At 35.5% G+C, this 25716-nt stretch overlaps 1 protein-coding gene across 1 annotated transcript in view; it reads left to right on the top strand.

Moving 5' to 3' along the window:
- The window catches only part of LOC148949040 (filamin-A-like), a 187607-nt gene extending 163338 nt beyond the window's left edge, over positions 1-24269 (top strand). The window contains exons 11-14 of the mRNA XM_089095096.1: positions 1482-1675; positions 6263-6370; positions 22307-22414; positions 24210-24269. Coding sequence (XP_088951222.1) covers positions 1482-1675; positions 6263-6370; positions 22307-22414; positions 24210-24269 — 470 coding nt within the window. The remainder of the gene's footprint in view (positions 1-1481; positions 1676-6262; positions 6371-22306; positions 22415-24209) is intronic.
- The last annotated feature ends 1447 nt before the right edge of the window (positions 24270-25716 follow it).

The following is a 25716-nucleotide window of genomic DNA, read 5'->3' as shown; positions in this document are numbered from 1 at the left end:
ACCCCGATAAATCCCCGTAGATTTTAAAACATCTCTTTAGGCATTTTCATGGAAAATATCTTTTTTAGTATTTTCATTGTGTTGCTTTGGTATTTCATGAGTGTTGCTAAATGCAGGAGCATGAATACTAAGAAGAGAATAGAGTAGGCGTTTCAAAAATTGACTTTTTGGGTAACACTTTAAGAATGTTTTGTAGTGACGATTCGTAAATATAGATTACTTTAAACGAAGTGTCAGTAAGAAGCAACGTTTCGTTTATTATACGATTAAATGTTTTGGGGCTGTAAAATTTGGAATATCCCAGTATACGATATAAAATATCCAAGTATTTTATTATGAAACGTAATCATAATTATTAAACTACAGCTATGAAATTAAAACTACTATTGGACAAATAATTTACAATATAAAATATACAATATACTAGCAGTAAGAATGTGGTGGTCCTATAGAACGTTTCCACCCATATTACAATTTCGATAGTGGATTCTTTCTCTGGCTCCCTAGGCCCCTCTGTATTTTTTGTCTATGACGTCATCATGGCTAGGAGAGGGGATAAGATGGATGTGTGATCCAGGTGCTGCGAAAGGGTCCTGGTCAATGTGGAGTAATTTTATAATTTTTTTAAGTCATAATAACTAATCCCTTGAAAGAATCTTGGAAAAAAATAGTATACACATTTTAAATATTAATTAAGTTTTAACTAGTAAACACTAAACTTGTCTAAAATTGATGGTAAGACATTCAAAAATGAGCCGACTAAAATATTAAAAGTGGAAAAAGCATAGACTGCGCCACAAAAGTGAATCATTATTTATTATCTTAATTATTTGTTATTACCTTCATCTTTTTATGGTGGATAACCCTTAGCTACTCAGAACAAGTAGAAACAGCTAACAGTATATTCTCTTTTACGCTTGTACTTCTAAGAATTGCTCAAAGTATGTTGTTTTCTACTACTACTACTACTAACACTCACTATAGAATCAAGCCGCCTGAGGCCAACTCAGTTGTGCATGCTCCTTCTTCTTTCTGACCTATTCAAAGCTTTCCCCTTTGCACCCTCCCAAGACATTCTAATTTCCTTTAAATTCTTTCTTACGACCTTTTCTTACCTCATTTGGTGACGACCTCCTTTTCGTTTGGCCCTAGATGGTTGTCTGAAAAGCACGATTTTTGGCAACTTGTCATCCTTCATCCGCAAAACGTCTCCTAGCCTTCTCAGCCTTTCTCTAATTATACCCCTAGAAAGTGGGATTAAACCATATTTTTCATACAGCTTATGGGATCTTGGAACGAAAATCCAAACAATTCTTGAATTAGTAGTAGTGATATGTCTTTTGGGACGCAACCTTGTCAAAATTGATCATAACCCCCCAACCCCCACCCCACCCCTACCTTAAAAAAATCATCATAAGGCCTTAACCAAGAGTAGTATGTATTTTATGTTGGTTGTATTGGAATTTTCTTTCCATTTGAAGGTTTTAGCATCGAAGGGCCCTCCCAAGCCAAGATCGATTGCCAGGATAATAATGACGGATCAGCTGACGTTCGATACTACCCAACAGCACCCGGTGATTATGCAGTACATATTATGTGCAACAATGAAGATATCCCAGGATCGCCTTTCCTAGCCTATATCTTACCGTCCACTATTCAGTACCATCCTGATAAGGTATCTTTTTTCTTAGTAATGCACAGGGTCTATGTACCATATATGTACATTATTTATTATATGTTTTTAATATATGTAAAATATGTAGTAGCGTATGTTCTCATCTAGTTCTCAAATTTATGAATAAAACTCCCCAGAAATTTTATTGTCCCCTCAGCCCAACAAAGATCCTTGACAAATCAATTCAATAGGAGTTTCAAGTCAATAGGAGAAAAAATTTGCTTGCCCCTGGTGTCGCCATTTTCAGAAGGGATCGTTACTCAGATTGCAATGACGTAACTTATCACCGCATAAAGCCTCTTGAGTTTTACTCAGGTGCTATACAGGGTTATCCCAGAGTAGGTGAGGATTATATTTTGAAAATGAACTAAAAATTTTTGGAATATGTATTTTGTAGAATAAGTGTTATATGTCCTCGTCTATTTGTCACATTTATGAATCGACAAAAAGGTTTTAAAATTCAACAACTCGTTATGAATTTGCCTCTATCGCAAAAGCTAATACAAAGCCAGAAATGTATATTTTGCTAACGCTTTCCATGGGAAAAGAAATGTTAATTGCGTCATCGATGTATTTTTTATTTAACATGTATTATATATATTTATATATTACCGACACTCATGAATAGAAGAAAATAATTTTAAATTCAACGATGCATAATGAATTTGTGCTCACTGCAAATGCCAGTATGACTAGAAGAGCAAAGTGATATGTAAAATGACCAAAATAACTATTATGGTGCTCTCATGGACAGTTACAAAATGGTTGATGAAACTCGATAGTAGTAAACTTGATTGGGACTGATTGATTTGATTAGAAAGTCAAAAAGTGCAGAGGCATATCATACCTAAATTTATGGAGAGCTCCTTTAGCTGACATATGTGGAGTATTAAGTTTAGTTTTCAAATTTAACAATGAATTTACGATGGATGAGTGGACGATGGAAGCAAAACTACTTTTCTTGAACAAATCCAGTGCAGAAACGGACGTTCATCGAAATGAATGACCTCAGTACAGCTCATTTCCTCCTGAAAATAGGCCTAAGCATCTGCTGTCAGTAACAATAGTAGAGGGTTGATAGAGGGTTGCCATTTACGAAGCATGCTTAAAGTAGCCCTGAAAACATTTACGATGTTTCAGCTACTTCCTTACTCGCTCTTTAATTAACACTTCTTGTTTTGAATTTTCGAGTGGGATAAAACCAAGGGCGGATCCAGGATTTTATATTTTTTTTTGGGGGGGGGGGCAAATAGGTTGATCCGATAAACTATCATCAGGAGCTAGTTTAATTAACGCAAACTTGCGTTAATTAAGTAAATTACACTACTTTCGACTAAGTTAGGGGGGAGCACCCTCCCCCCTGTCTGGATCCGCCACTGGATAAAACCTAAATTGAAATCTTTGAAGGTGGCATTAGTGACGTCTCTACGACATTTACTTTTTCAATCAATTTTGTTAAATGAAAATAAATGAAATAACGGTTCAGTATAATCAATTAGAAGAAGTCTCAAAGCACTCTAGCGAGAAGTTTCTAATCGCTTCTCGACATGCGTTTTTTAGCCAGAAGTAGCCTAACTTAAGAATTTTAGAGCCGGCATTAGTGACCCCTTCTAAAATGTTTTTTCTTAATAAATTATGCTACTGGGGGAAAAATAAACGGTTCATTAGCCAAAAGGGAATCTCCAAGCACTCTAACTCTTAATATCCAGGCCCTTCTTGTTTTGAGTTCTGGAACTTGGTTTATCCAAATAACCTGAGCTAGGATTAGCATATACTCTACAACCTTATATTTCTCAATAAATTATTTAGCTTGGTCAGTACAAACGGATTAATAGTGCAGGATATATAATTTTAATCACAGTCCAGTCAAACCACTGCTACTACTAGTAGCAACTCACCGCAGTACCAAGCTGCCTGAGGCCAACACAGCTACGCACGCTCCTCCCCCATCTTAGTCTATTCAAAGTCTTCCTCTTTACACCCTACCAGTAATTTCCCATTTCCATTAAATCTTTCTTTACGGCATCCTACCACCTCAAACACGGACGACCTGCTTTCCGTTTAACCCAAGACAGTTGGCTGAAAAGGACTATCTTCGGCAATCTGTCATCCTTTATCCGCACAATGTGCCCTAGTCATATTAACCTTTCTCTAATTATAGCCCTAGAAACTGGGATTAAACCAAATGTATAATCAAAATATATCAAAAAGTTTAATCACGATATATAATAAATTTTAACTGTAATTAAAAGGGGAAGTCTCCCACCACTTATCGCCATGAGTTTTTGAGCCAGGTAAAACGTAGCCTAAGAATTTTAGAGCTGATATTAGCGACCATTCTACATCACCAATTTTGAATTAACTGAATTTACTTAGTAAGACTGAATGAGTTTTATTTTCTAGAAAACCCTGGCACTGGTTCTTACTTCTCATCAAGTTTCTTTGGGATTGTTCATCACCTTCTGGTAGATATGCTCATAATAAGAATTTAGATGCCACCCTCCTCCACTCAAATGTAAAAAGAACAGAAATCTGCAAAAAAGAGTCGGGCTGCCAGTCCTGCATTTCTTTCATCCTAGATATTTTGCTTCCCCCCCCTAGATTTTGAAAAATACTGCTTTTTGAGCATTTTTATTGAAAAATACCCTTTTTTGATATTCTTCCAATCTCATTTCCGATCTCATTTTCTTAATTAACTGTATTTACTTAATCCGTCTGAATGGATTTAACTGTAATAAGCTGACAGTAAATTCAAATTCTCCTGATTTTGTATGTTTAACGGAAAACTTTTCATTAAGTAGAGAAAATTATCCCTAGCTAAAAACTTTCTCTTAAGTTAAACCTCCAGATTTTACTTAATTAAAGGTTAACTTTTTTTTAAATGAATCCAGTAATTTGCTTTGTGCCGTTTTCGGAAAACTTCCAATCCTCTCTTCTTCCCTTTTAAATAAAGTTTTAGGAACGGATGTGGCCACAGATACTATTGGTTTTTGAAATGGATTATCAATTTAGCAATGCATTTGAAAACATTTAAAAGTTGAGGCTTAAATTGAAAAGTTTCATAAACTATACTAACTTAATGGCTAACAGGCATAGGGCAAATCACGCAAATAAATGATAAGATAGACCCGGTCAAATTACTTATGAGGTGTAGGGTGTAGATAAGGTAATCAAATCAGAGCATTGAAGTCCTTTTTTACTGAAACCCATTTCCCACCGAGCTGATTCAAAAGATTGAAGAAAGATTAAACAGGTATATATGCGGCTAATTTTGACCAAATTCATGGTAAAAGTCTTATTTCATTTGGTAAGAATTTAGATTAGATAAAATTCGTAACCTCTGCTTTTGATACCACAGCCAGAAGTGCCGCTGATCTAGTGATCCATGCTTTCATGTAGGCTTTCGGAGGCCAAATGAGGTAGAAACACAGGAGTTTGACTAGAAAGTATAGAACCGTAAGGACGAAGATCAATATATTCTCAAGTGCACCTCCACCCCTCCCCACATAAATAGAGAGCAGACGATGAGGAAAGGTTCATTTACGTGACAAAGAGTAATGGTAGAGAGGAGATTAGTGTTTAAAACAAGAAGGAGCAGGAGGTGGGGAATCGCTTCCACCTCTCCCATGAAAAATCACGTAATTTTAACATTATATCCCTAAGGCTGAAAATTCAGGATTGATTTAGAGTCTGACGTTCATTTTATAAATTTTTATCCTTGACTTTTTCTATTAACTGTAGGGCTCTTCGGCCCTATTTAGTTTTTCCATTAATTGTCGCCATATCACATGAGTTAATAAAAAAAGTTCGATCATCTCATTAAAGTTTAAGTTTTGCCAGAACTTTGTGGCTGTTGATCGAATTGGAGTTGAAAAACCTAATAAGGATAAAGATTCTTCAGAGCCATTGATGTTACGAATGGTTGTCGAATTGTCATTTCAGTTGCAGGGTCTTTTTGACAGGGACTGAACAATAGGTTAAAACAGGGCTAAAAAAATCGCCCAACATTCTATTTACGTTGTCACTTTATGTAGGCTGATTGATTCTTCTCTAATTACTATTTTAAGATATTTTCCCTCTGAGGAAATTCTCTAATAAAGATTTTTTCAAATCTTTTTCCCACCACTCTAATTTGTAATTGAAATAGACGGTGATATATAAGCAATAGCAGAAAATGATTGCAGGGTTTTAAAATGTAATGTAGTGTAAAGAATATGGAAAACTATACTAAAGAGAATATTTATATTCAACAGAACTTCTACAAATAGAGTAGTATTACTAAAACCATGATTGCCGTCTTGCCTGTTTGTTTTGATTTTCTGAATTTCGTTAGCCTAAATACCTTTTTATCACTTTATTTCTCCTTTCTTGGTTTTATACCTAAAAAACGTTTTTTCTTGCCGTTACCTCTTCCCTCCACCCTCCTGGAAAGCTCTTGTCACAAAAATTTTCTAGAAAAATACTGCTCATTTCCACGTGAAGCTTTATTTTTATTATTTTAGGATTATTCGTTTTTGCATAAGCGGAAGAAAAGCTTATTTATAAATTGTTGGTCCACGTTTTACTTTTTTATTGGATTTCTTCTAGGTCAAAGCATATGGTCCTGGTCTTGAAAAGAATAGAGTCATTTCAAATAAGCCCACTGAATTCACCGTTGATGCACAACATGCTGGAACCGCTGATCTTGAAGTCCTAGTAAGTTTTTATTGTTATTATTTTCGAGTTTTTCAGTATCTTTTTAAGGAGCAATATTAAAGCAAAAAACGAACATAAATTATTCTGTAAATGAGGGGATTTACCCTCTCCTCAATAATTCGCTATTCATTCGGAAGTTTTTAGTACTTTAAAAAAGCTTCTTTTTCTAATTAAATGGCCTTTGTGTTTCAGCAGTCGTTTTGAAAGATTGGGACAAAAAGTCAAACTTTTGCAGAAAGAGCGAGATATTGAGGAGGGGGCTGCTCCCCTCATCTACGGAATACTTTCTGTTCATTTTAAGTTTTAATATGGGTTCTTACTTTCAATTGAAGAAACTTGTTTTTTATTTATTATACTCAAAAAAGAAACAGGTCAAACCAAAAGGATTGACGATAAAAATCCCGAAAAAATTATTAAAATATCTTTTCAAATGTTTCTTGATTTGGTATCAAATAAAAAAACAAGCTTTTTCAACTGAAAGCGAAGAGCAACATTAAAACAAATGTAAATTATACTGCATAAGAGGGGGGCTGCCCCCATCCTCAACCCTTGCTCATACACTAAAGCTTTTTAGTGTCTTAGAGAAGCTTCTTATTCCAATTAAACTGCCCTTGTGTTTCAATAGTCGTTCTTGAAGGATTAAGCCAAAAATTCAAACTCTAGCGTAAAGAGCGATAGTTGAGGATGGGGCAGCCCCTATCATGTACGAAATATATTTGTGCTTGTTTTGAGATTTAATGTTGTTCTTCACTTTCAGTTGAAAAACTCATTTTCTTATGTTTAATTTCTTATCATGTTTCAAATAATGCCGGGAAATCCACCCTCGTCTATGGAAGTCCCCCCCCCCCAAAAAAAACAATACCCCCACAGAAAGTTTGTCTCGCTTAAATCCCACAGACGATTCCATCCCTGCTGAAAATTATCCCTGGAAAATTTCCAGTGTGCATTTCCGCCTAGAAAATTCCCCTTAGTCTATGTTTATTGAGAAAAAAGCTTGTTTTAATTAAATTTCTGATCGTTTTTCAAATCATGTTGGAAATCCCCTCCTCCTAAAGAAAATTTCCTAGAAATCCCCCCCCCCCCCAATGGAATGTTTCTCCTGCAGAAAATTCATGAAGTTCTTCTACAAAAGATTCTCCCGTGGAAAATTCCTCCATGGAGAATTTCTCTCACAGAAAATCTTCCCCCCCTCAGGAAAAATCTCCAGACAAATCCGACCAGACTGAAATTTCCCCGAGAAAATATTCCCGAACGTCCGCAAATGTAAAAGTAAGTGGCAAAATAAAAAGTAAGACAAATAAAAAGAATTTCATACAGGAATTCTAGAAAATCCCCCGTGTAAAATATTCCCTGGAAAATTCACCCCCAAAAACATCCCTCCCCATACAAAATTATCCTCATGGAACCCCCCCCCCCCGAAAGTTGTCTGTATATTTCCCAATAACAAATACTATATGTAAACAATTGGTAAATTTAATAACTTAAAGCCCTTTCCTCAGGGGCTGTTGGGGTCATGTAATCCCCAGAGGCAAAGTTATTGGACCTTTCAACTGTGCTGAAAAAAATGGTTGTCTGAAAATTTTGGTCGGATGACTTTGAGGAAAAAGGGGGCATAGTTGCCCTCCAATTTTTTTTGTCAGTTAAGAAGGGCACTAAAACTTTCAATTTCCGATCGAATGAGCCCTCTCCCGACCTTTTAGGACCATTGGTAAAATAGGATCACCCCCGGAAAAAAAGTAAACAAATAAACATACATCCATAATCTTTCTTCTGGTAAAAAACAAAAAAATAAATAAATCCATATTTTTGTAGATGGGAGCATGGAACATCTATAGTAGGGCTCTTTCATATCTGATGGGGCGAAATTTTGAATTTTACTACTTTTGGAAGGGAAGGCGCTGTGATTTTATGAAAATATGTCAAGCAAAAAAAAAAAGAAAAAAAATCTAGCATACAGGGATATTGATACGTAGCATCCGTAAAAATAAAAAAAGTCGCAAATTCTATTTTATTGGAAAAGACCCCCATGCCACGATGTGTTTTTTTTTATAGTAGCGAGTACCTACTTCAACAAAAGAAAGATAGGCAAAAAGTAGATAATTTCGGAGACCACACTGCCTTTCCATGACGATAAAATAAAAGTTCAAAACAGGGATAAAATCCTTTTTAATAGACAGTGAATAGAAATTCACAAAAATACCAGATATTTCAGTTTTACTACTGATGACGGTCACTGTATATGTGACCGAAATATCTGGTATTTTTGTGAATTTCTATACACTGTCTATTAAAAAGGATTTTATCCCTATTTTGAACTTTTATTTTATAGGCAAAAAGTCAGCAAAAATGAACGAAAATCATTGGCCAACGAACACCTTAAGAAGACGTGACTTTCTGTTGGAGGTTTAGTTCTCTTTGGGGATCAACATACTGTTAATGTTTAAATTTTTACGGACGAAAAGTGTTGTCCAATTTATGTAATTGGTTTTGCTTGTTTATTTTTCTGGTTCAGTGTGGCAACACTGGCACATATGTGATACTGCCGAAAAATCTTATAATTTTGAATGGTCGGGAGAAAATTTTTAGAAGATCGCGGTTTCCTTCTTTGGCCAAACCTAAGATGGGTCCAGGAATGTTTTATTTTGATGTCCTTGGTACTTTAAATTTACGATATTTAAAGTCAGAAAAGGAAAATGCTGTGAATTAGAAGAAAAAGAAAACTATTTGCAAATGATGCGTTCTGAATGAATCGCGATTTATCTCTTAAATCTTCCTCCTGTACACAATTCCAGTTTAGAATGAACCAATAATTTCATAACTTTGGAGTAATTTGAGTAATTGAGCCTAGACTCTTAAATAATATTAATTGAATTTTAAACTAAAATAATTTTAATTTAGAAATAATTGAATTAGTTGGGAAAATTTAAATATGCCTGCTGCATGATAGATGGCATTGCACACATTCTGCTGTATTTTAATTTCATTATTAACTTTCAATATTTTCAAGAACTTACTTTAAACGACTGGCCCATCATAAGCATGGATAAAGAGAAAAAAAAAATCCAGAAGTAGAAATTTTCCGTAAAGAAGTGAGTGATAGAAAAAGAACAAAACAGAAAGTAGTTCGCCGCGAAACAAGCTTGTTGGCTTATATCTTGGGTATTTTATGGTGCAGTTTACATCCAAAAGAGCATAAAATCACGCATAGCGAACAACAAAACCGCTCTGATCAAAAAATTAGGAATAACCCTTAAAACCAGCCTTGATTACATTGACTTTTAAACTCAATTTGCCACAGTAAATCGACATTTCAAAGTGATATATGTACGTTTTGAAAAATATAAATATAAAAAAAAACTTTTTAAATTCTAGAGGCCATTTTTTGTTTTGCAATTTCAAAGTGCTATATCTAGATTTCTTTTCCTTTTTTTGGTTGGTTGATATCTATGATAAATTTAAATGTTTGTTTGAATTTAGTTTTTGAATATCTTTTGAAAAGTTTTTGAATAGTTTTTGAAAATGGTGGTAATTGTGGTAATGAATTCTGAAACTACACATTAGAGTTTCCAGGTCGAGTCTATTTGTTTGTCATAATTTATTATTTTTATTTTCTTAAATTTATTCATTTCTTGTGTTTGATTATATATCCTGAGACCGTGAAGATTGATATCGAGAAGCGCTTAAATTGTCGTTAAGTATTCGAAGAGACAGTTGAAAAACCTGAAAAAAGGTGTGCATTTATGTCTACTAGTAATTTAAGAGGTTGGAGGCGTTTAAATAATTGAACTGGTAATGAAACTTGGAGCTGATGCAATAAAATCGAAATGGGGATTAAATGAGATGTTGGCCGTCAGTCCTGTTTTACTGTAGTATATTGAGTGAGAATAAGGAGAAAAAGATTTTTCAGTCTGTATTAAGAAATTTATCAGGTGGTTACTAGGAGGTAGTCATGTGGCTTTCAATGCTCCAAATATTTAAGAGAAAATACCAGGTTATAATAAATTACGTATCTAGTACCTCTTGAGTCTTCTTCTCAGTAGGGGCCTCCCTCAGGCCACTCAGCGCGTCCCCTGTGGCGGTTAGGGGAACACCCTACAGATATGTGGGGTACTTCTATCGGAGGCGTGGACAAACAGGGACGTAGTCCCGGGTGGCCCATAATAGAAACTGGGGGACCCTCGTTCGGGGGCCATAAATACATTCGGAGGAAGAAGAAGGCCCCTTGAGTGTACACTCAGCAGGGCCCATTGGCGTGTGGACACGTCCCTTGAGTTACAAACCTTCTCCTAGGAATGGGTTAAATTGCGTGGTAACTTAGAACACCATCGTGGGAGGATCCTCTATAGGATGACACTGCGAAAGGGTGGACGATCCAGACATGGACAACGCCCTCTGCAAGTTGACGAAGAGGAGTGCTTCACCGCCGTCAATGAATCAGCCAAGAAACATACTACTTCTTCTAAATATGAATATGACCAGAAAATCAAAAGATCAAAGTGGTAACCGACGACCCTTGCTGGAATGATGCTAAACCTGCTACCACCTGCGGGGAAACCGACGACCTTCATAGGCGTAAGATGACCCCCAGACGAGACGACACTTTAATATCGATGGAAAATGTTTTCAATATTGGCACACTTAACGCCCAAACTTTAGTAAAACCTGGGAAAATCGATCTTCTATTGAGAGAAATTAATAGGTTCAAATGGGATGTAGTTGGCGTGGCTGAGACGCACCTCCCCCAAACCGGAGAAGAAAATATCGTTGGAACCACTTTTATTGCCAGGACGTACCGACAATGTTCACCGGCAGGGAGTCAACTTCATTCTTTCTCCAGCCGCCAGAAGGCTACTGATCAACTTCAATGCTGTATCGGAAAGAATTGCGACAATCTGTCTGAAATGACCCATCATAAATCTCTCAGTTGTCCAGATATACGCTCCGGACTCTGCCCGAAGTGAAGAGAACTGGGATCAATTCTACTTCCAATTAAAGAGTGTAACTGATCAGATACCCAAAAACTATATACTAATTGTCATGCGTGACTTCAACGCAATGGTGGGCAGTAGCCTTGTCAGTCGGAAAGATGTCATGGGCCCACGCGGACATGGGCGTCTCAATGCAAGGAGAGATTGGCTAATTGACTTCTGTAGAGAGAATGAAGTATATATCACCAACACCGCTTTCAAACGTACGGGGAAACTGACGACCTTCATAGGCCTAAGATAACCCCCAGACTGGACGACACTTTTATATCGATGAAAATAATAGACTCTGCAATAATAGACTCCGCAATAATAGACTCTACAAATGACATCATTGGTAGAAAGACTTAAGACGAAAAACCTTGGATCACTGAAGACATAATACGACTATGTGACCAGAAACGCCTCCACAGCAGCAAATCTGACCAAAGTAGCCTTGATACCTACAAACTTCTCAAAAGGACAGTCGAAAGAGAAGTCCAAAAGGCACTCCGAAACCACATTGGCCAGATGTGTGAGGACAGTGAAACCCAGTTCGAGAAGGGTAACAGTCACGAATTCTTCAAAACAGTAAGAGAATTATCCACCAGGAGAGATCCTGCAACGTCTGTGATCCTGGACAAACAGGGGAACGATATCAATGATGCGAAAATAAAGCTTGCCCGATGGAAGGAATATTTTGAGGGGAAATTAAGCCCACATGTAGTGAAGGAACCAAACGTCTAAGCTGCTTCTAAATCACAAAGCGTGACACCCCGCCATCTCCAATAAGATTCGAGACCAAAGTGGCTATTGACCAAAAGCTACGGGACCAGGCGGTGTCAACGCGGAACTAATAAATATCAAACAGTTCGTGGTAACGAACTGTAAGTAAGGAGTGACCCGGGTAAATGATAACCGAAACTGTAGAAAACTGAATTTTGATACCAATAGATACATCAAAAGAACCAGATTTTAATGTTGGTTTCAAATATATAAGTTTCATCAAGTTTAGGCCTACCTATTATAAGTTACGCGCCTGAGAAAATTTGGCTGATTTTCGAAAAAAGGGTGAAAGACCCCCTAAAAGTTATAGCACCTTAATGAAAATCACACCATCATATTCAACGTATCAGAGAACCCTACTGCGGAGGCTTCAAGCTTCTATATACAAAAATGTGGAATTTTGCATTTTTGGCCAGAAGAAACATCATGGATGCGTGTTTATTTGTTTGTTTTTTTGTTGTTGTTTTTTTTCACAGGGATGTTCGTATCGACCCAGTGGTCCTAGAATATCGTGGGAGGTCTCATTCAAACGGAAATTATAGGTTCTAGCACCCTTTTTAAGTGACTAAGAAAATGGTGGGCAACTAGGCCCCCTCTCACGCCCATTTTTTTCCAAAGTCACCCGATCAAAATTTTGAGATAGCCATTTTGTTCAACATGGTCGAAAAAATAATAATTATGTCTTTTAGGATGACTTAATCCCCCAAAGTCCCTGGGGGAAGGGCTGAAAGCTATGAACTTTACCCAATGTTTACATATAGTATTGGTTATTGGGAAGTATACAGACGTTTTCAGAGGTAATTTTTTGTGGTAGTGGGGAGGGGGAGTGGGTCGAGGATTATGTTGTAGGATCTTACCATGAAGGAAATTTTCATTAAAGAAGAGACATTGCTATGAAGGGGGCGCCGGATTTCCCAGCATTATTTAAAAAAAGATACGAAATTATGTATAAAAAAACAAGTTTTTTAACTGAAAGTAAGAAGCAATATCAAAACTTAAGACGACAGAAAAAATTACGCATATGATCGGGTTCATCCCCTAGTCAATACCTCGCTCTTTAAGCCAGAGATTTTTTAGTACTTTCATAAGAGCTATTTATTCTAATTAACGGCCTTTGTGATTAACCCTAGAAAGGTAAGCTTCCCAAAAAGTTACGTAGATGGTAAGCTTTCGTAAAAATTACTACTTGCAGAAACATTGACTTTTAAAACTCATCACTTAAGTATATTTTAAAAGTAAGTGGGAATTATCAAAAACAGATCTTCAGATAATGTTTCACACAGCACAAAAGGTTGCTTTCATTTCTTGGATTCACATGGTATGCATGACTTCGCACGGTGTTCACCGCAGAACGGCTTTTTGCAGTGGTTGCAAAAATTGGTAGTCATTCGGTGAATGCGTGCTGGGCAGAGGCTGCAGGTCGTTCTTCTCCCTTCCACAGACGTTCCTGAATGTATTTCACCTGTCACCTCCATTGTTTGACTGATATCGAGTCTGATCGAGCGCTGCAAAGTGGGGGTTTCTAAGCGAGTGGTCATATGCGGCTGGGTCAACTCTTTGAACAGAACATTCATGAAATCCTTTCGTGAAAGTGGTCTTCCACCAGATTTGGAGATATTGAAGGAGTAGATGACATAACTGTTGATACACGCAATGTTGATCAGCCCATAAAACATGCACATGGGCCACCTGTTGGTCTTCCGAATCGCTGACATTGAATAACAAATTTTGTAAAATGTGTCTACACCACCTTTAGTTTTATTGTAGTACTCAATGATCTCAGGCTTCTTGCCTTGATACGTGATACTGGTACCCTCATGGCAAGTTGACAGAAGCAGGACCGTTTTTGATGGCTTAGGAAGATAAGACACTAGAGCCAGCTCCCGATCAAAACAGAATATTGAGGTTCCTGTGATTCTCACCTTGCTGACATGCAGCGCTTCCGGACGTTCTCTCTTGTTTTTTCGTACTGTACCAACTGTAGTCAGTCCATATGGTCCTTTCAGTAGTTCTGCTGCAAACAGAATCGATTTAAACCAGTTGTTAGTCGTGACATTTCTGTTTGTCAGTGTGAAAAATTTTTGCTGCTCATTTGTTAAATCAGTAAATAGCAAAATTCAGCATTTTCATGTGCTATTTCCTCACGAAATTTGCTAAGAAGCTTGTCAATAACGTTAAAAAACTAATCTAACCTCATTGTCCGAAGAAACTTACTAATTACCAAGTTTTGATCAAAAAATCCCTTTTCCTGAAATAGGTGAAAAAGTTACGTAGATGGTAAGCTTTCGTAAATTTTACAACTCACCCTTAATATCTCCCCAACCGGTTCAGATAATAAAACCTCGGTGACGGCACAAGAACCGGCTAGTCATAATATTAACATATCGGGGAGGTCGGTTCGTACAATGCATCCGTTTCCATGGCAACCGCGAAAAAGTGTTTTTGCGTCGTAAAATTTACGAAAGCTTACCCTTCTAGGGTTAAAGAATTGGAACAAATTTGAATTTTAGCTTAAAGACCAAGGTATTGACTAGAGAGCGAACCCTCTAATATACGTATTAAAAATATAAGGATATAGAGGTTCGTTACGTACGTTAATTCGTAAGTTACGTATATTTATTACTAATAAAAACTTTCGTAAATAAAATTAAACAGGTTTCGAGAAAGCCATTTAATCAAATAAAAGTAAAATTAATATTCAAATTTTGTTTTAATTATTCATGTACGGTGAGCCAAAATCAAAACCTGCATTAATTCAAAAACGTTCAAAAATTAAACAAAAAAAACAAGTTTTTTTTTAACTGAAAGTATGAAACGACGTTAAAGCTTAAAACAAACAAAAATTATTCCGTATATGAAAGGGGCTGTCCCCTCCTCAACGCCTTGCTCTTTACTCTAAAGTTTTAATTTCTCACAAATATATTTTTTTTAAAAAATAAAAAACTTTCGCTTAAAGAGCGAGGCGTTGAGGAGGGGACAGCCCCTTTCATATACGGAATAATTTCTGTTCGTTTTAAGTTTTAACGTCGTTCCTTACTTTCAGTTAAAAAAAACTTGTTTTTTTTGTTTAATCGACTCAGAAGCTGCCGTTGACCTACACCATAATACATAGCCTAAACAAATTGAAGAAAAGATAAAACAAGAGTTTACCAGGTTCGTTTTCATTTTTGTTCACGTTTGTATTTTATTCTACTTAAACGTATTCTCTTTTTTTAATGAGATATCCTGAAACCGTGAAGCTTGAAATCGAGAAGCCCTTTAATTGTCGTAAAGTGTTCAAAAAGACAATTAAAGCAGGAAAATTAATTATCAATACTGTGAACCTGAAAAAAGGTGCGCATTTATGTCTTCTAGTAATTTTAGAGGTTGGAGGCGTTTAAATAATTGAACTGGCAATGAAACTTGGAGCTGATGTAATAAAATCGAAACGGGAATTAATTGAAATGTTGGCCGTCGGTCCTGTTTTTAGGTATTAAATTCAGTGAAAATAAGGAGATAAATATTTTTCAGTATTTAGTAAGAAATTTATCATGTGGTCACTAGGAGATAGTCATGTCACTTTTAATGCTCCAATACTTTCGAAAAATTGCTGCATTATAAGCAATCTCATAACAGTTGAGATATTTCTGGGGGAGGAGGGGGGGGGGTATTGAACCCAAGACCCTTCATTTTTTGTGTGTGTGCCTGCCTCCTTCCCGTAAATCGCACTGATTATTATACAGATTTAAGATCATGATTTAAGAATGAGTACTTTGGCCTGATCGCGTTTTATTAAACGGAATATTGATAAGTATTTCAATAAATACTAGCTCTACTAAATTGGTAAATATTAGTAAATGTCATTGACGAGTGAAATTTGATAGATAAAGTTAGTTTTTGTCAACTAGCAATAGAATTCAAATTTCCAATGGTATTTACCCTTTTTTGTCCCATAGTATTTGTGTAGCAAACCAAGAATATACAATATAGTAACTCCTTTTTTTGTTTTTTGTTTATATATAATAAGAATTTAACTTATTTATTAGTTTTACGGAATATGTCTTGTGTTTCAAAAGTAATTTTAGTCTGAAAATGGAACCTTTATATTCGCAGTGTTTCTGTCCAAAGAATCTTCAAATATATAAAAAATTCTTTATAATTTTATTCTATCCAAATATTAACTAAAAAAAAAAAGTTTCTTTTAACTGAAGGTAAGGAGCGACATAAAAACTTAAAACGAACAAAAATTATTCCTTATATGAAAGGGGCTGTCCCCCCCTCATCGCATCGCTCTTTATGCTAAAGTTTTTTATTGTTTAACAAAAATAAAGTTGTGAGACAGAGTCAAACTTTAGCGTAAAGAGTGAGGCGTTGAGGAGGGGATAGCCCCTTTCATATACGGAATAATTTCTGTTCGTTTTAAGTTTTAATGTTGCTCCTTACTTTCAGTTTAAAAAAAACTTGTTTTTGTAGCTAATTTCTGAACGTTTTTGAATTAATGCAGCTTTGATTTTGGCTCACCGTACATGAATAATTAAAACGAAATTGGCATATTAATTTTCCTTTTTTGGCTAATTTGCTTTCTCGAAAATTTTTTTCTGACGTAACTTACGAATTAACTTACGTAACGAATTTCTATATTTGTATGTTTTTATTACGTATGTTAGGAAATTCACCCCCTAGTCAATACCCTGCTCTTTTCACTAGAGGTTTGAGTTTTTTTCTAATCATAAACCCCGGACTCAACACGGCCGGTTAATTAGAATAGATAGCTCTTTTGAAAGTACTAAAAAAAAAACTTTAGTGTAAAGGGTGAGGTATTGACTTGGGGGCGAATCCCCTCACATACGTAATAATTTCTGTTCGTTTTAAGTTTTAATGTTGCTTCTTACTTTCAGTTGAATAAAACTTGTTTTTTTATTTAATTTCTGATCGTTTATTAAATAATGCTTGGAAATTGGGCGCCCCCTTCATAGAAATGTTCCTTCCCCCAAGGACATATCCCCCATGGAAAGATCCTCCCCCGTTACCCCTACTTGGACCCCGGCCCCCACTACAAAAAAATTCCTCCTGAAGCCGCCTGTATACTTCCCATTAACCAATACTATATGTAAACAAAGGGCAAAGTTTATAACTTGCAGCCCTTCCCTCGGGAACAGTAGGGGATTAAGGCATCCTCAAAGATTCAGAGATTTTCGACTATGCTGAACAAAATGGCTATCTCGAAATTTTGATTGGGTGACTTCGGGAAAAAATGAGCGTTGGAGGGGGCTAAGTTGCCCTCCAATTTTTTTGGTCACTCAAAAAGGGCACTATAACTTTTAATTTCCGTTAGAATGAGCCCTCTCCCGATATTCTAGGACTACTGAATCGATACTATCACCCCTGGAAAAAAAAATAAATAAATAAAATAAACACACATCCGTGATCTTTCTTCTGGCAAAAAATACAATATGCCACATTTTTGCAGATAGGAGCTTGAAACCTCTATAGTAGGGTTCTCTGATACGCTAGATCTGATGGTGTGATTTTCATCAAAGTTCTATGACTTTTAGGGGTTGTTTCCCCCTTTTTTCGAAAATAAGACAAATTTTCTCAGGCGTGTAACTTTTGATGAGTAAGACTAAACTTGATGAAACTTATATATTTGAAATCAGCATAAGAATCTCATTTTTCTGGTGTATCTATTGGTATTAAAATTCCGTTTTTTAGAGTTTCGGTTACTATTGAGCCGGGTCGCTCCTTACTCACAGTTCGTTACAACAGTTACAACAGTTCGTTACCACGAACTGTTTGATATGTATGTATGTATGTATTTATTTATTTATAACCCATCGTAGAAAAAGGAAAATGACGGAGTACAATAAAACGAAAAATAAGTAAAAAATAAAGAAAGAAAAGAGAAACGACGCTCGAAAACGAAAACAAACATTAGTCCTATTATTCAAAATGACATTCTGCCACTCATGGCCAGTTTTCTTACTGGACATTTGAGCGTTAAGCTCGCATAGGTTAGCACGTGGATCAGACAAATTATATTTCCTCATTATATACGTGTTACAGGTCCATGGAGGGGAGGGGGTTCGCAGCAGAAAGTTAGCATATCTGAAAAATACACGCTTCATTTTAAAACAATCAGATGGACTAAGTATTCGGTAAAATATAAATATTCGCCTTAATAAAATATTAGGACGTACAGTCTTTCCCTTACTACTTTGCAAGCTATTTCTATCTTACTCTAACTAATGCTTGAAAAGATGGATAAAAGATTCCTCTCTTAATTGCTTATTTAGAATTCGATAAACCGGCTTTATGTTTTATTGATTAGGGTAAAAGAAAAAAAGGCATCGCAATCATACGGAAATTTGTGTATATGTTTGCTTATGTTATTTTTTGCCGCTATTATGTTCTATAGCTCTATTGGCCTCTGGTGGTTTGGCAGTGCCAGAAGCCATTAGTATAACCAGTATAAATAAGCAACGTGGCTTAAAGTTGGATACGTCCGGTCAAAGCTTGCATATTTTTCGCTTGCACTGAGGATGCCGTGTCGTACATACGGACGAAATTGCTATATCCTTTGCTTTGTGTTCAGGAGGGTAAACTTGAAAATTAAGCAACTGTAGCCTTTAAGATGAGGAGTATGCAAAGTTGAAAATTCATGAAAATGTAAGGGTGAGACAAAGATTTTTTTTTAATGAAGGCCCAAAAAAGGTGTTTTGCAAATCTAGGGGGAGGGGTATTTTTTTTTTTTTACCTTTTTCAATGAAAATTGCGAAAAAAAAGTTTTTTTTTAAAAATATAGAAGAGGAGTAAAAAAAAATCTAGGAAATAATCCCCTCCAGAAGTATACCTTTAATGCAATGAGCTAGGAAACCTGTTTGAATTAAGGCCTATTAATTCAACAGGCTCTGTCGTTCATGTTGACTTTATCATGCGTTTTGGCTCTTTTGAAATTTTTCATTTGGCTCACCTTTTAAAGGTTGGTTTTTTGTTTCAATTAAATAAAAAAACAAATTTTTTTTTAACTGAAAATAATAAGCGACATTAAAACTTACAACGAACATAAATTATTCCGTATATGAAAGGGGTTGTCCCCTCCTCAACGCCACCCTCTTTACGCTAAAGTTTTTTATTGTTTTAGAAAATAAAGTTGTGTGACAGAATCAAACTTTAGCGTAAAGAGCGAGGCGTTGAGGAGGGGACAGCCTCTTTCAAATACGGAATAATTTCTGTCCGTTTTAAGTTTTAATGTCGCTCCTTGCTTTCAGTTAAAAAACTTGTTTTTTTTATTTAATTTCTGAACGTTTTTGAATTAATACAGCTTTGACTTTGGCTCACCGAAAAGGAATAATTAGAATGCAATTTGCATATTAAGTTTACCTGTTTTGGCTAATTGGCTTACTTAAAATTTTGTTCTGACGTAGCTTACGAATTAACTTACGTAACGAACTTCTATATTTGTACGTTTTTATTACGTATATCAGGGAGTTTAAACCAAGTCAATACCTCGCTCTTTACGCTAAAGTTCGAATTTTGTTCGAATCACAAACCCCTGAATCACCAAGTCCGGTTAATTAGAATAGATAGCTCTTTTGAAAGTACTAAAAATAACTTGCGTAAAGGGTGAGGTATTGACTAGGGGGCAAAACCCTCATGTACGTAATAAAATCTCTTTGTTTTAAGTTTTAATGTTGCTCCTTACTTTCAGTTGTAAAAACTTGTTTTTTTTATTTAATTTCTGATCGTTTCTTAAATAATGCTGGGAAATCCGGCGCCCCCTTCATGGCAATGTCCCTTACCCCAAGGAAACTTCCTACATGGAAAGATAATCCCCCGTAACCGCCTCCTCCGACCCCCCCCCCCACCAGAAAGAAATCCCTCCTGAAACGACTGTATACTTCCCATCAACCAATAATATATGTAAATAATAAGCAAAGCTCATAACTTGCAGCCCTTCCCCCGGGAAGTGTGGGGGAGTAAGTCATCCTCAAAGATATATTTATTAGATTTTAGACTATGCTGAACAAAATGGCTATCTCAAAATTTTGATTGGGTGATTCCAGGAAAAAAATGAGCGTGGGAGGGGGCCAAGTTGCCCTCCAATTTTCTGGTCATTTAAAAGGGGCATTAGAACTTTTAATTTCCATTCAGATAAGTCCTCTCACGATATTCTAGGACTACTGAATCAATATGATCACCCCTGGGGAAATAAAAAAAAACAAAAAAAACAAACAAACAAACAAATAAACACGCATCCGTGATCTTTCTTCTGGCAAAAAATACAAAATTCCACATTTTTGAAGATAGGAGCTTAAAACTTCCATTGTATAGTTCTCTGATACGCTGAATCTGATGGTGTGATTTTAGTTAAAGTTCTATGACTTTTAAGGGTAGTTTCCCCTTTTTTCGAAAGTAAAGCAAATAGTCTCAGGTACGTAAGTTTGGATGGGTAAGATTGAACTTAATAAAACTTATATATTTAAAATGAGCATAAAAATATGATTCTATTGATGTATCTCTTAGTACCAAATTCTGGTTTTTAGAGTTTCGGTTACTATTGAGCCGGGTCGCTCCTTACTTACAGTTCGTTACCACGAACTGTTTGAAAGTTCGTAATATGAAATGTTCGAAATGCCGTTTAGCCAATTTTATAAGGCAAACAGTAGAGAAAATGTAAAATAAAGATTTGCCGACTGTGCTTTAAACTCAATTCACCAGTCATTTGTTGAAAAAAAAACCACTCAGTATTTCTGTAAATTCGCTTATCTCCTTGAGAATAGAGATTGAACTTATATTCGCCACTGTGGTTCAAAAGGTAGTATGTAATACTTTTTGTGAAACTGAAATTTACAACCAATCTCCGAAAATTAGACGTTTCGATTCTTTTCCAAAATTTATTATCTTACCTTATGCAAACATTTTGCGCTAAAAAAAAGAAAAGAAACCCCAATGTATCTTGAAGATCAGATATATATCTTCCTTGATAATAACCCACAACAAGAAAACGAATTTTCAGTGTCATTTTTACGGTTTTTACGATAAAGTTTATATTGTCTGACATACCGCCTTTTGAATTACCAAAGACTTGTTTAAATTTGTTTCTATAAAATAGTTAAATAAAAAACAATTTTTTTCAATTGAAGGTAATGAGCAACATTAAAATTTAAATCGAACAGAAATTATTCCATCGAGGATGCCACTTCCTCATCCCTAATTCTTTACCCTAAAGTTTTAAGGTTCTTTAAGAAATACTTGCCATTTAAACTCAATGACCCTTGTGTTTCAGAAGTCGTTCCTAAAGAATTGGGATAAGGAAGGGATACCCCCCCCCGTATATAAGGAATAACTTCTGTGCGCTTTAAGTTTTAATGTTGCTCCTTACTTTCAGTTAGAAAAACTTTTTCTTCTTCTTTTTTTTACCGAGTCATTGCTTACAGTTCGCTATCACAATCTGCTATGTATGGCATTCGTTAATAATAGAGTTTTTTTGCACTAATCCTTATTTCCTCAGAATATGCTTCTTCGTATATAGTTAGTAGTTATTCAAGTGCTTGAAGATTGAGGGCTCAATGGCCAAATTTTCACCTTTGAACATTTACAGTGGAATAGTTTTACATGATTCCGCTTTGAAAAGGGCGAAAAATGCCTTTTTTTTATAAGGGAGATTACTTTCATTTGTTGACAGTGTGCTTTATTTTCATTGTTTCTCATTTGTGGGTTTTTTTCGTAAGGATATCACATTATTCCTTAAGGAAATGCAATTTCTTGGTAGTAAAATACTTCCGTCTTTTTGAAACCTAATCGGTTCTGGCGTGTGAAATTTTATGCATGAGATAGTAAAAATAACGAAAATTGGAATTTCGGGTGATTGGTTCAGCTGTGCAAACTTTTCGGTCAGTAGAAAGAACGAAAAGTTTTGAGTCATGAGATTTTTACTTGTCGTTTCTATGTCCTAGATATTGTTTAAAAAATGGTTCAGTTGCGCAATTTAAGACCCCTGTCCATGGGGTTATGTGGGTTACGTCCCCTAGAAGTCGCATTTTTAAACCATCTGGTCGCTCTGATTTCTCGTATCTTCTTTTTGGGCTCTATAAATGTTTTATGCCTGTATACTTATATGTGCCATTCAAGTTCCCGGGGAATAAATACTTGGGGTATGATATTAAAACATTCTATGTGCATAAATAAATAGTTTTTCTCTTTTTAGGCAATGGACCGTGAATACAGACCTGTCGACGTAAAAATGGTCGAAAAAGCTCCGGGTTTGTTTGACTGCTCCTACGTGCCGAAAAAGGGGACAAAACACACTGTTCAGGTAAATACTTTTTTTCTAGTGTCCAAAAAAAGCAGGAAAAAAGGATGAAAGATAAAGCTGCCTGAATCTCTGTATTTTTACCTCTTTGTAAAATGGACATGTTCAGAGGTGGGCCCTATCGGGGATGGGGTGGGTCGGTAAAGGTTTAAACCTCCCCCTCCTCCCGCCGAATGTTTGTCTGACTCGTAAAGCAATTGATCTTAAAATGCAGATAACAAAAATACATATTTGGGACGGTTTGACTAAATCCAAGGGAGATAAACCCCTCTTTTCCTTATGTTTTGAGTATTCACCCTCTGAACATAAAATCTTTTAGTTGGAATAAGAATCATATTTTAGTTCAATATTATTGAGCTTTATTCTTTAATTTCTTGGTGGACCACCACAACTCAGTAATAGCTGCCTGCCTAGTTAGCAGGAGGTCGCAGGTTCGCCTAAGCGCTGCCTAAGTAAAGAACGATGTGGGCACAATGTTTTTTTTTTCTCCATACCCGGGCACTTCGTATCGAAGGAGTTGTCGTAGAAACTTCGAAAAGGGCTCATTCAATTGGAAATTTCAGTGGCTAGTGCCCTTTTTAATAGTCGAAAGTGATTGGAGGGCAACTAGCCCCCCCCCACGCCCATCATTCCCCCAAACACAACTAACGCCCCTCTCACGCCCACCATTTCTCCAAACACAGCCAATCAAAATTTTGAGATAGCCATTTTGTTTAACGTAGTTGGAAGTTCTGGAAATTAGGTCTTTGAGGATGACAACCTATCCCCCCCTCCACAACCCTTAGGGCAAAGGTTGTAAGTTACACCCAGACACACCCAGACTCTCACACCCAGCATTTCCCCAAACACATTGAATTAAAATTTTTGAGATAGCCATTTTGTTTAACGTAGTTGAAAGTTCTGGAAATTAGGTCTTTGAGGATGACAACCCTATCCCCCCCCCCCACAACCCTCAGGGCAAAGGCTTTAAATTATGCCCTGGGGGTATATAAGGCTTTTATAGAAAGTTTTGTCGTAGAAACTTCAAAACGGCTCATTTAATTGAAAATTGGCGTAGTCAAAAGTGATTGAAGGGCAACTAACCCCCCTCTCACACCCACCATTTCACACCCCAAACACATTGAATTAAAATTTTGAGATGGCCATTTCGTTTAACGTAGTTTCAAGTTCTGGAAATTAGGTCTTTGAAGATGACAACCCTCTCCCGCCCAAAACCCTCAGGGCAAGGGCTGTAAGTAATGCCCTGGGGTTTTTTAGGTTTTTATTATAAGATTTAATATTTGTGTGCTACCACTGTGATTGCAATTACCACTAGTCCCCGGCGTCGCACCTATAAGAGAATAGATTTTAGTCTTCCTCAAATCTAATTTTTATTTACAAGATATTCTACCTAATCATGAGGTAGAAACTTTGCGAGTCACTGGCTGGACGATGGTCTTCTTCATTATTCATCAAGAGAAGTAGAAATCAGGTAAAAACGAAATGGCTGTGGAATTTCAGAATCCATGCAGAATAGTTGAAATATCTAAGAGCTATGTTTTTCTAACAAAATTAATGATCAAAATTAGAATTATTTTTGTTCCTCGAAAATTACTGTATACAAAACTGTGAATACCGGATCACAAAATTCATCATTTATCTTTGAATATTAGTGCGTCAAAAAAAAACTCCTTCATGCAAACTTAGATAAACATGGTATTAGATATGACCGTACTAGAAAAATTCAGAAATAAATATGTTAATTATGATTTTAAAACTTACTTTTGTTTTGCTAATTAAAAATTCATGGATTATTTAGATATCAGCTGATATTAGATATCAGATATCAGCACGTCCTAGGATGAAAGGATTAGAATAGCTTTTGAGTCTTCGACGGAAAGCTAATACAAAATAGAATGCAACCAGGGGTTAGTGCTAAACCCTATGCTTTCTAAAAGCCAGAATATAATTATTACTTTATTGATAAAAATTCTTTTAAATGTTTTCACTTTTATAACTTTAAGAAATCGAAAATTAGTTAAGATTTTAAAGAATAAATATCATCAGATCTATAGAAAATGTATCTAATAGAAATTTTGAGATAGATATTCTGTTCAAAATAGTCTAAATATCATATAACCTGGCTTTTGAGGTTGAAACAAACCCCAGAGATAAGGGGCAAGGATTGTAAGTTATGCCCAGAGGGTATTGAAGTTTTTTATGGAATTGATGGTTGTTTAACTTTAGAAGAGGTTTTGTCTTTCTCCCTGAAAAAGACTATGTCAATACAAAACGAACAGAAATTAATTAAAAAAAACCTTTTCTACAAAATAAGTTTTTTCAAAAAAAAGTGAAGAACTCCTTTAAACCAAAAATGAACAAATCAAGAATTAAGTAGTGCCCCTGTCTTACAACAAGCAAAAGTAATCATAAATAAATAAATTGAACCCGAATGAAAACGAAAGTAAAATATTCCACAAACAAACCAAGTAGAAAGTAATCTGAGTGGTGCTCTAAACCCCAAGATTTCTAAAAGCTAGAATATAATTTGTATTTTAATGAAAAAAATCAAATGAATTTACTGAAAAAAATGTGTATGGTCAATTTAATGAACAAAATAGAATCAAATAATCTATCAAGCATACAACTGCCACAAATCAGTATCAATAAAAAAAAATTAAACCCAAAACAAACAGAAATTAAAATATGTCAAACTCAAAACGAGCATAAATTAATATGAGTAGGGTTCAAACCCCCATACGTTCTAAAATCTAGAATATTATCTGTATTTTACTGAAAAAAATTCAAATGAATTTAGTGAAAAAAATGTGTATGGTCAGTTTAATGAACAAAATAGAATCAAATAATCTACCAAGCATACAACTTCCACAAATCAGCATCAATAAATAAATGAAACCCAAAACAAACAGAAATTAAAATAAGTCAAACTCAAAACGAGCAGAAATTAATATGAGTAGGGTTCTAAACCCCATGTGTCCTAAAAGCTAGAATATAATTTGTATTTTACTGAAAAAAATTCAAATGAATTTAGTAAAAAAATGTGTATTGTCAGTTTAATGAACAAAATAGAATCAAATAATCTACCATGCATACAACTGCCACAAATCAGTATCAATAAAAAAAATGAAACCCAAAACAAACAGAAATTAAAATAAGTCAAACTCAAACCAAGCAGAAATTAATATGAGTAGGGTTCTAAACCCCATGCGTCCTAAAATCTAGAATATAATTTGTGTTTTACTGAAAAAAATTCAAATGAATTTACTGAAAAAAATGTGTATGGTCAGTTTAATGAACAAAATAGA

The sequence above is a fragment of the Artemia sp. Qi Xiang Cuo genome, chromosome 9 (assembly GCF_049724085.1).
Source record: "Artemia sp. Qi Xiang Cuo chromosome 9, ASM4972408v1, whole genome shotgun sequence".
Lineage (NCBI taxonomy): Eukaryota > Metazoa > Arthropoda > Branchiopoda > Anostraca > Artemiidae > Artemia > Artemia sp. Qi Xiang Cuo.
The sequence above is the reverse complement of the archived record's forward strand: the minus strand, read 5'-3'. Positions and strand labels throughout refer to the sequence as shown.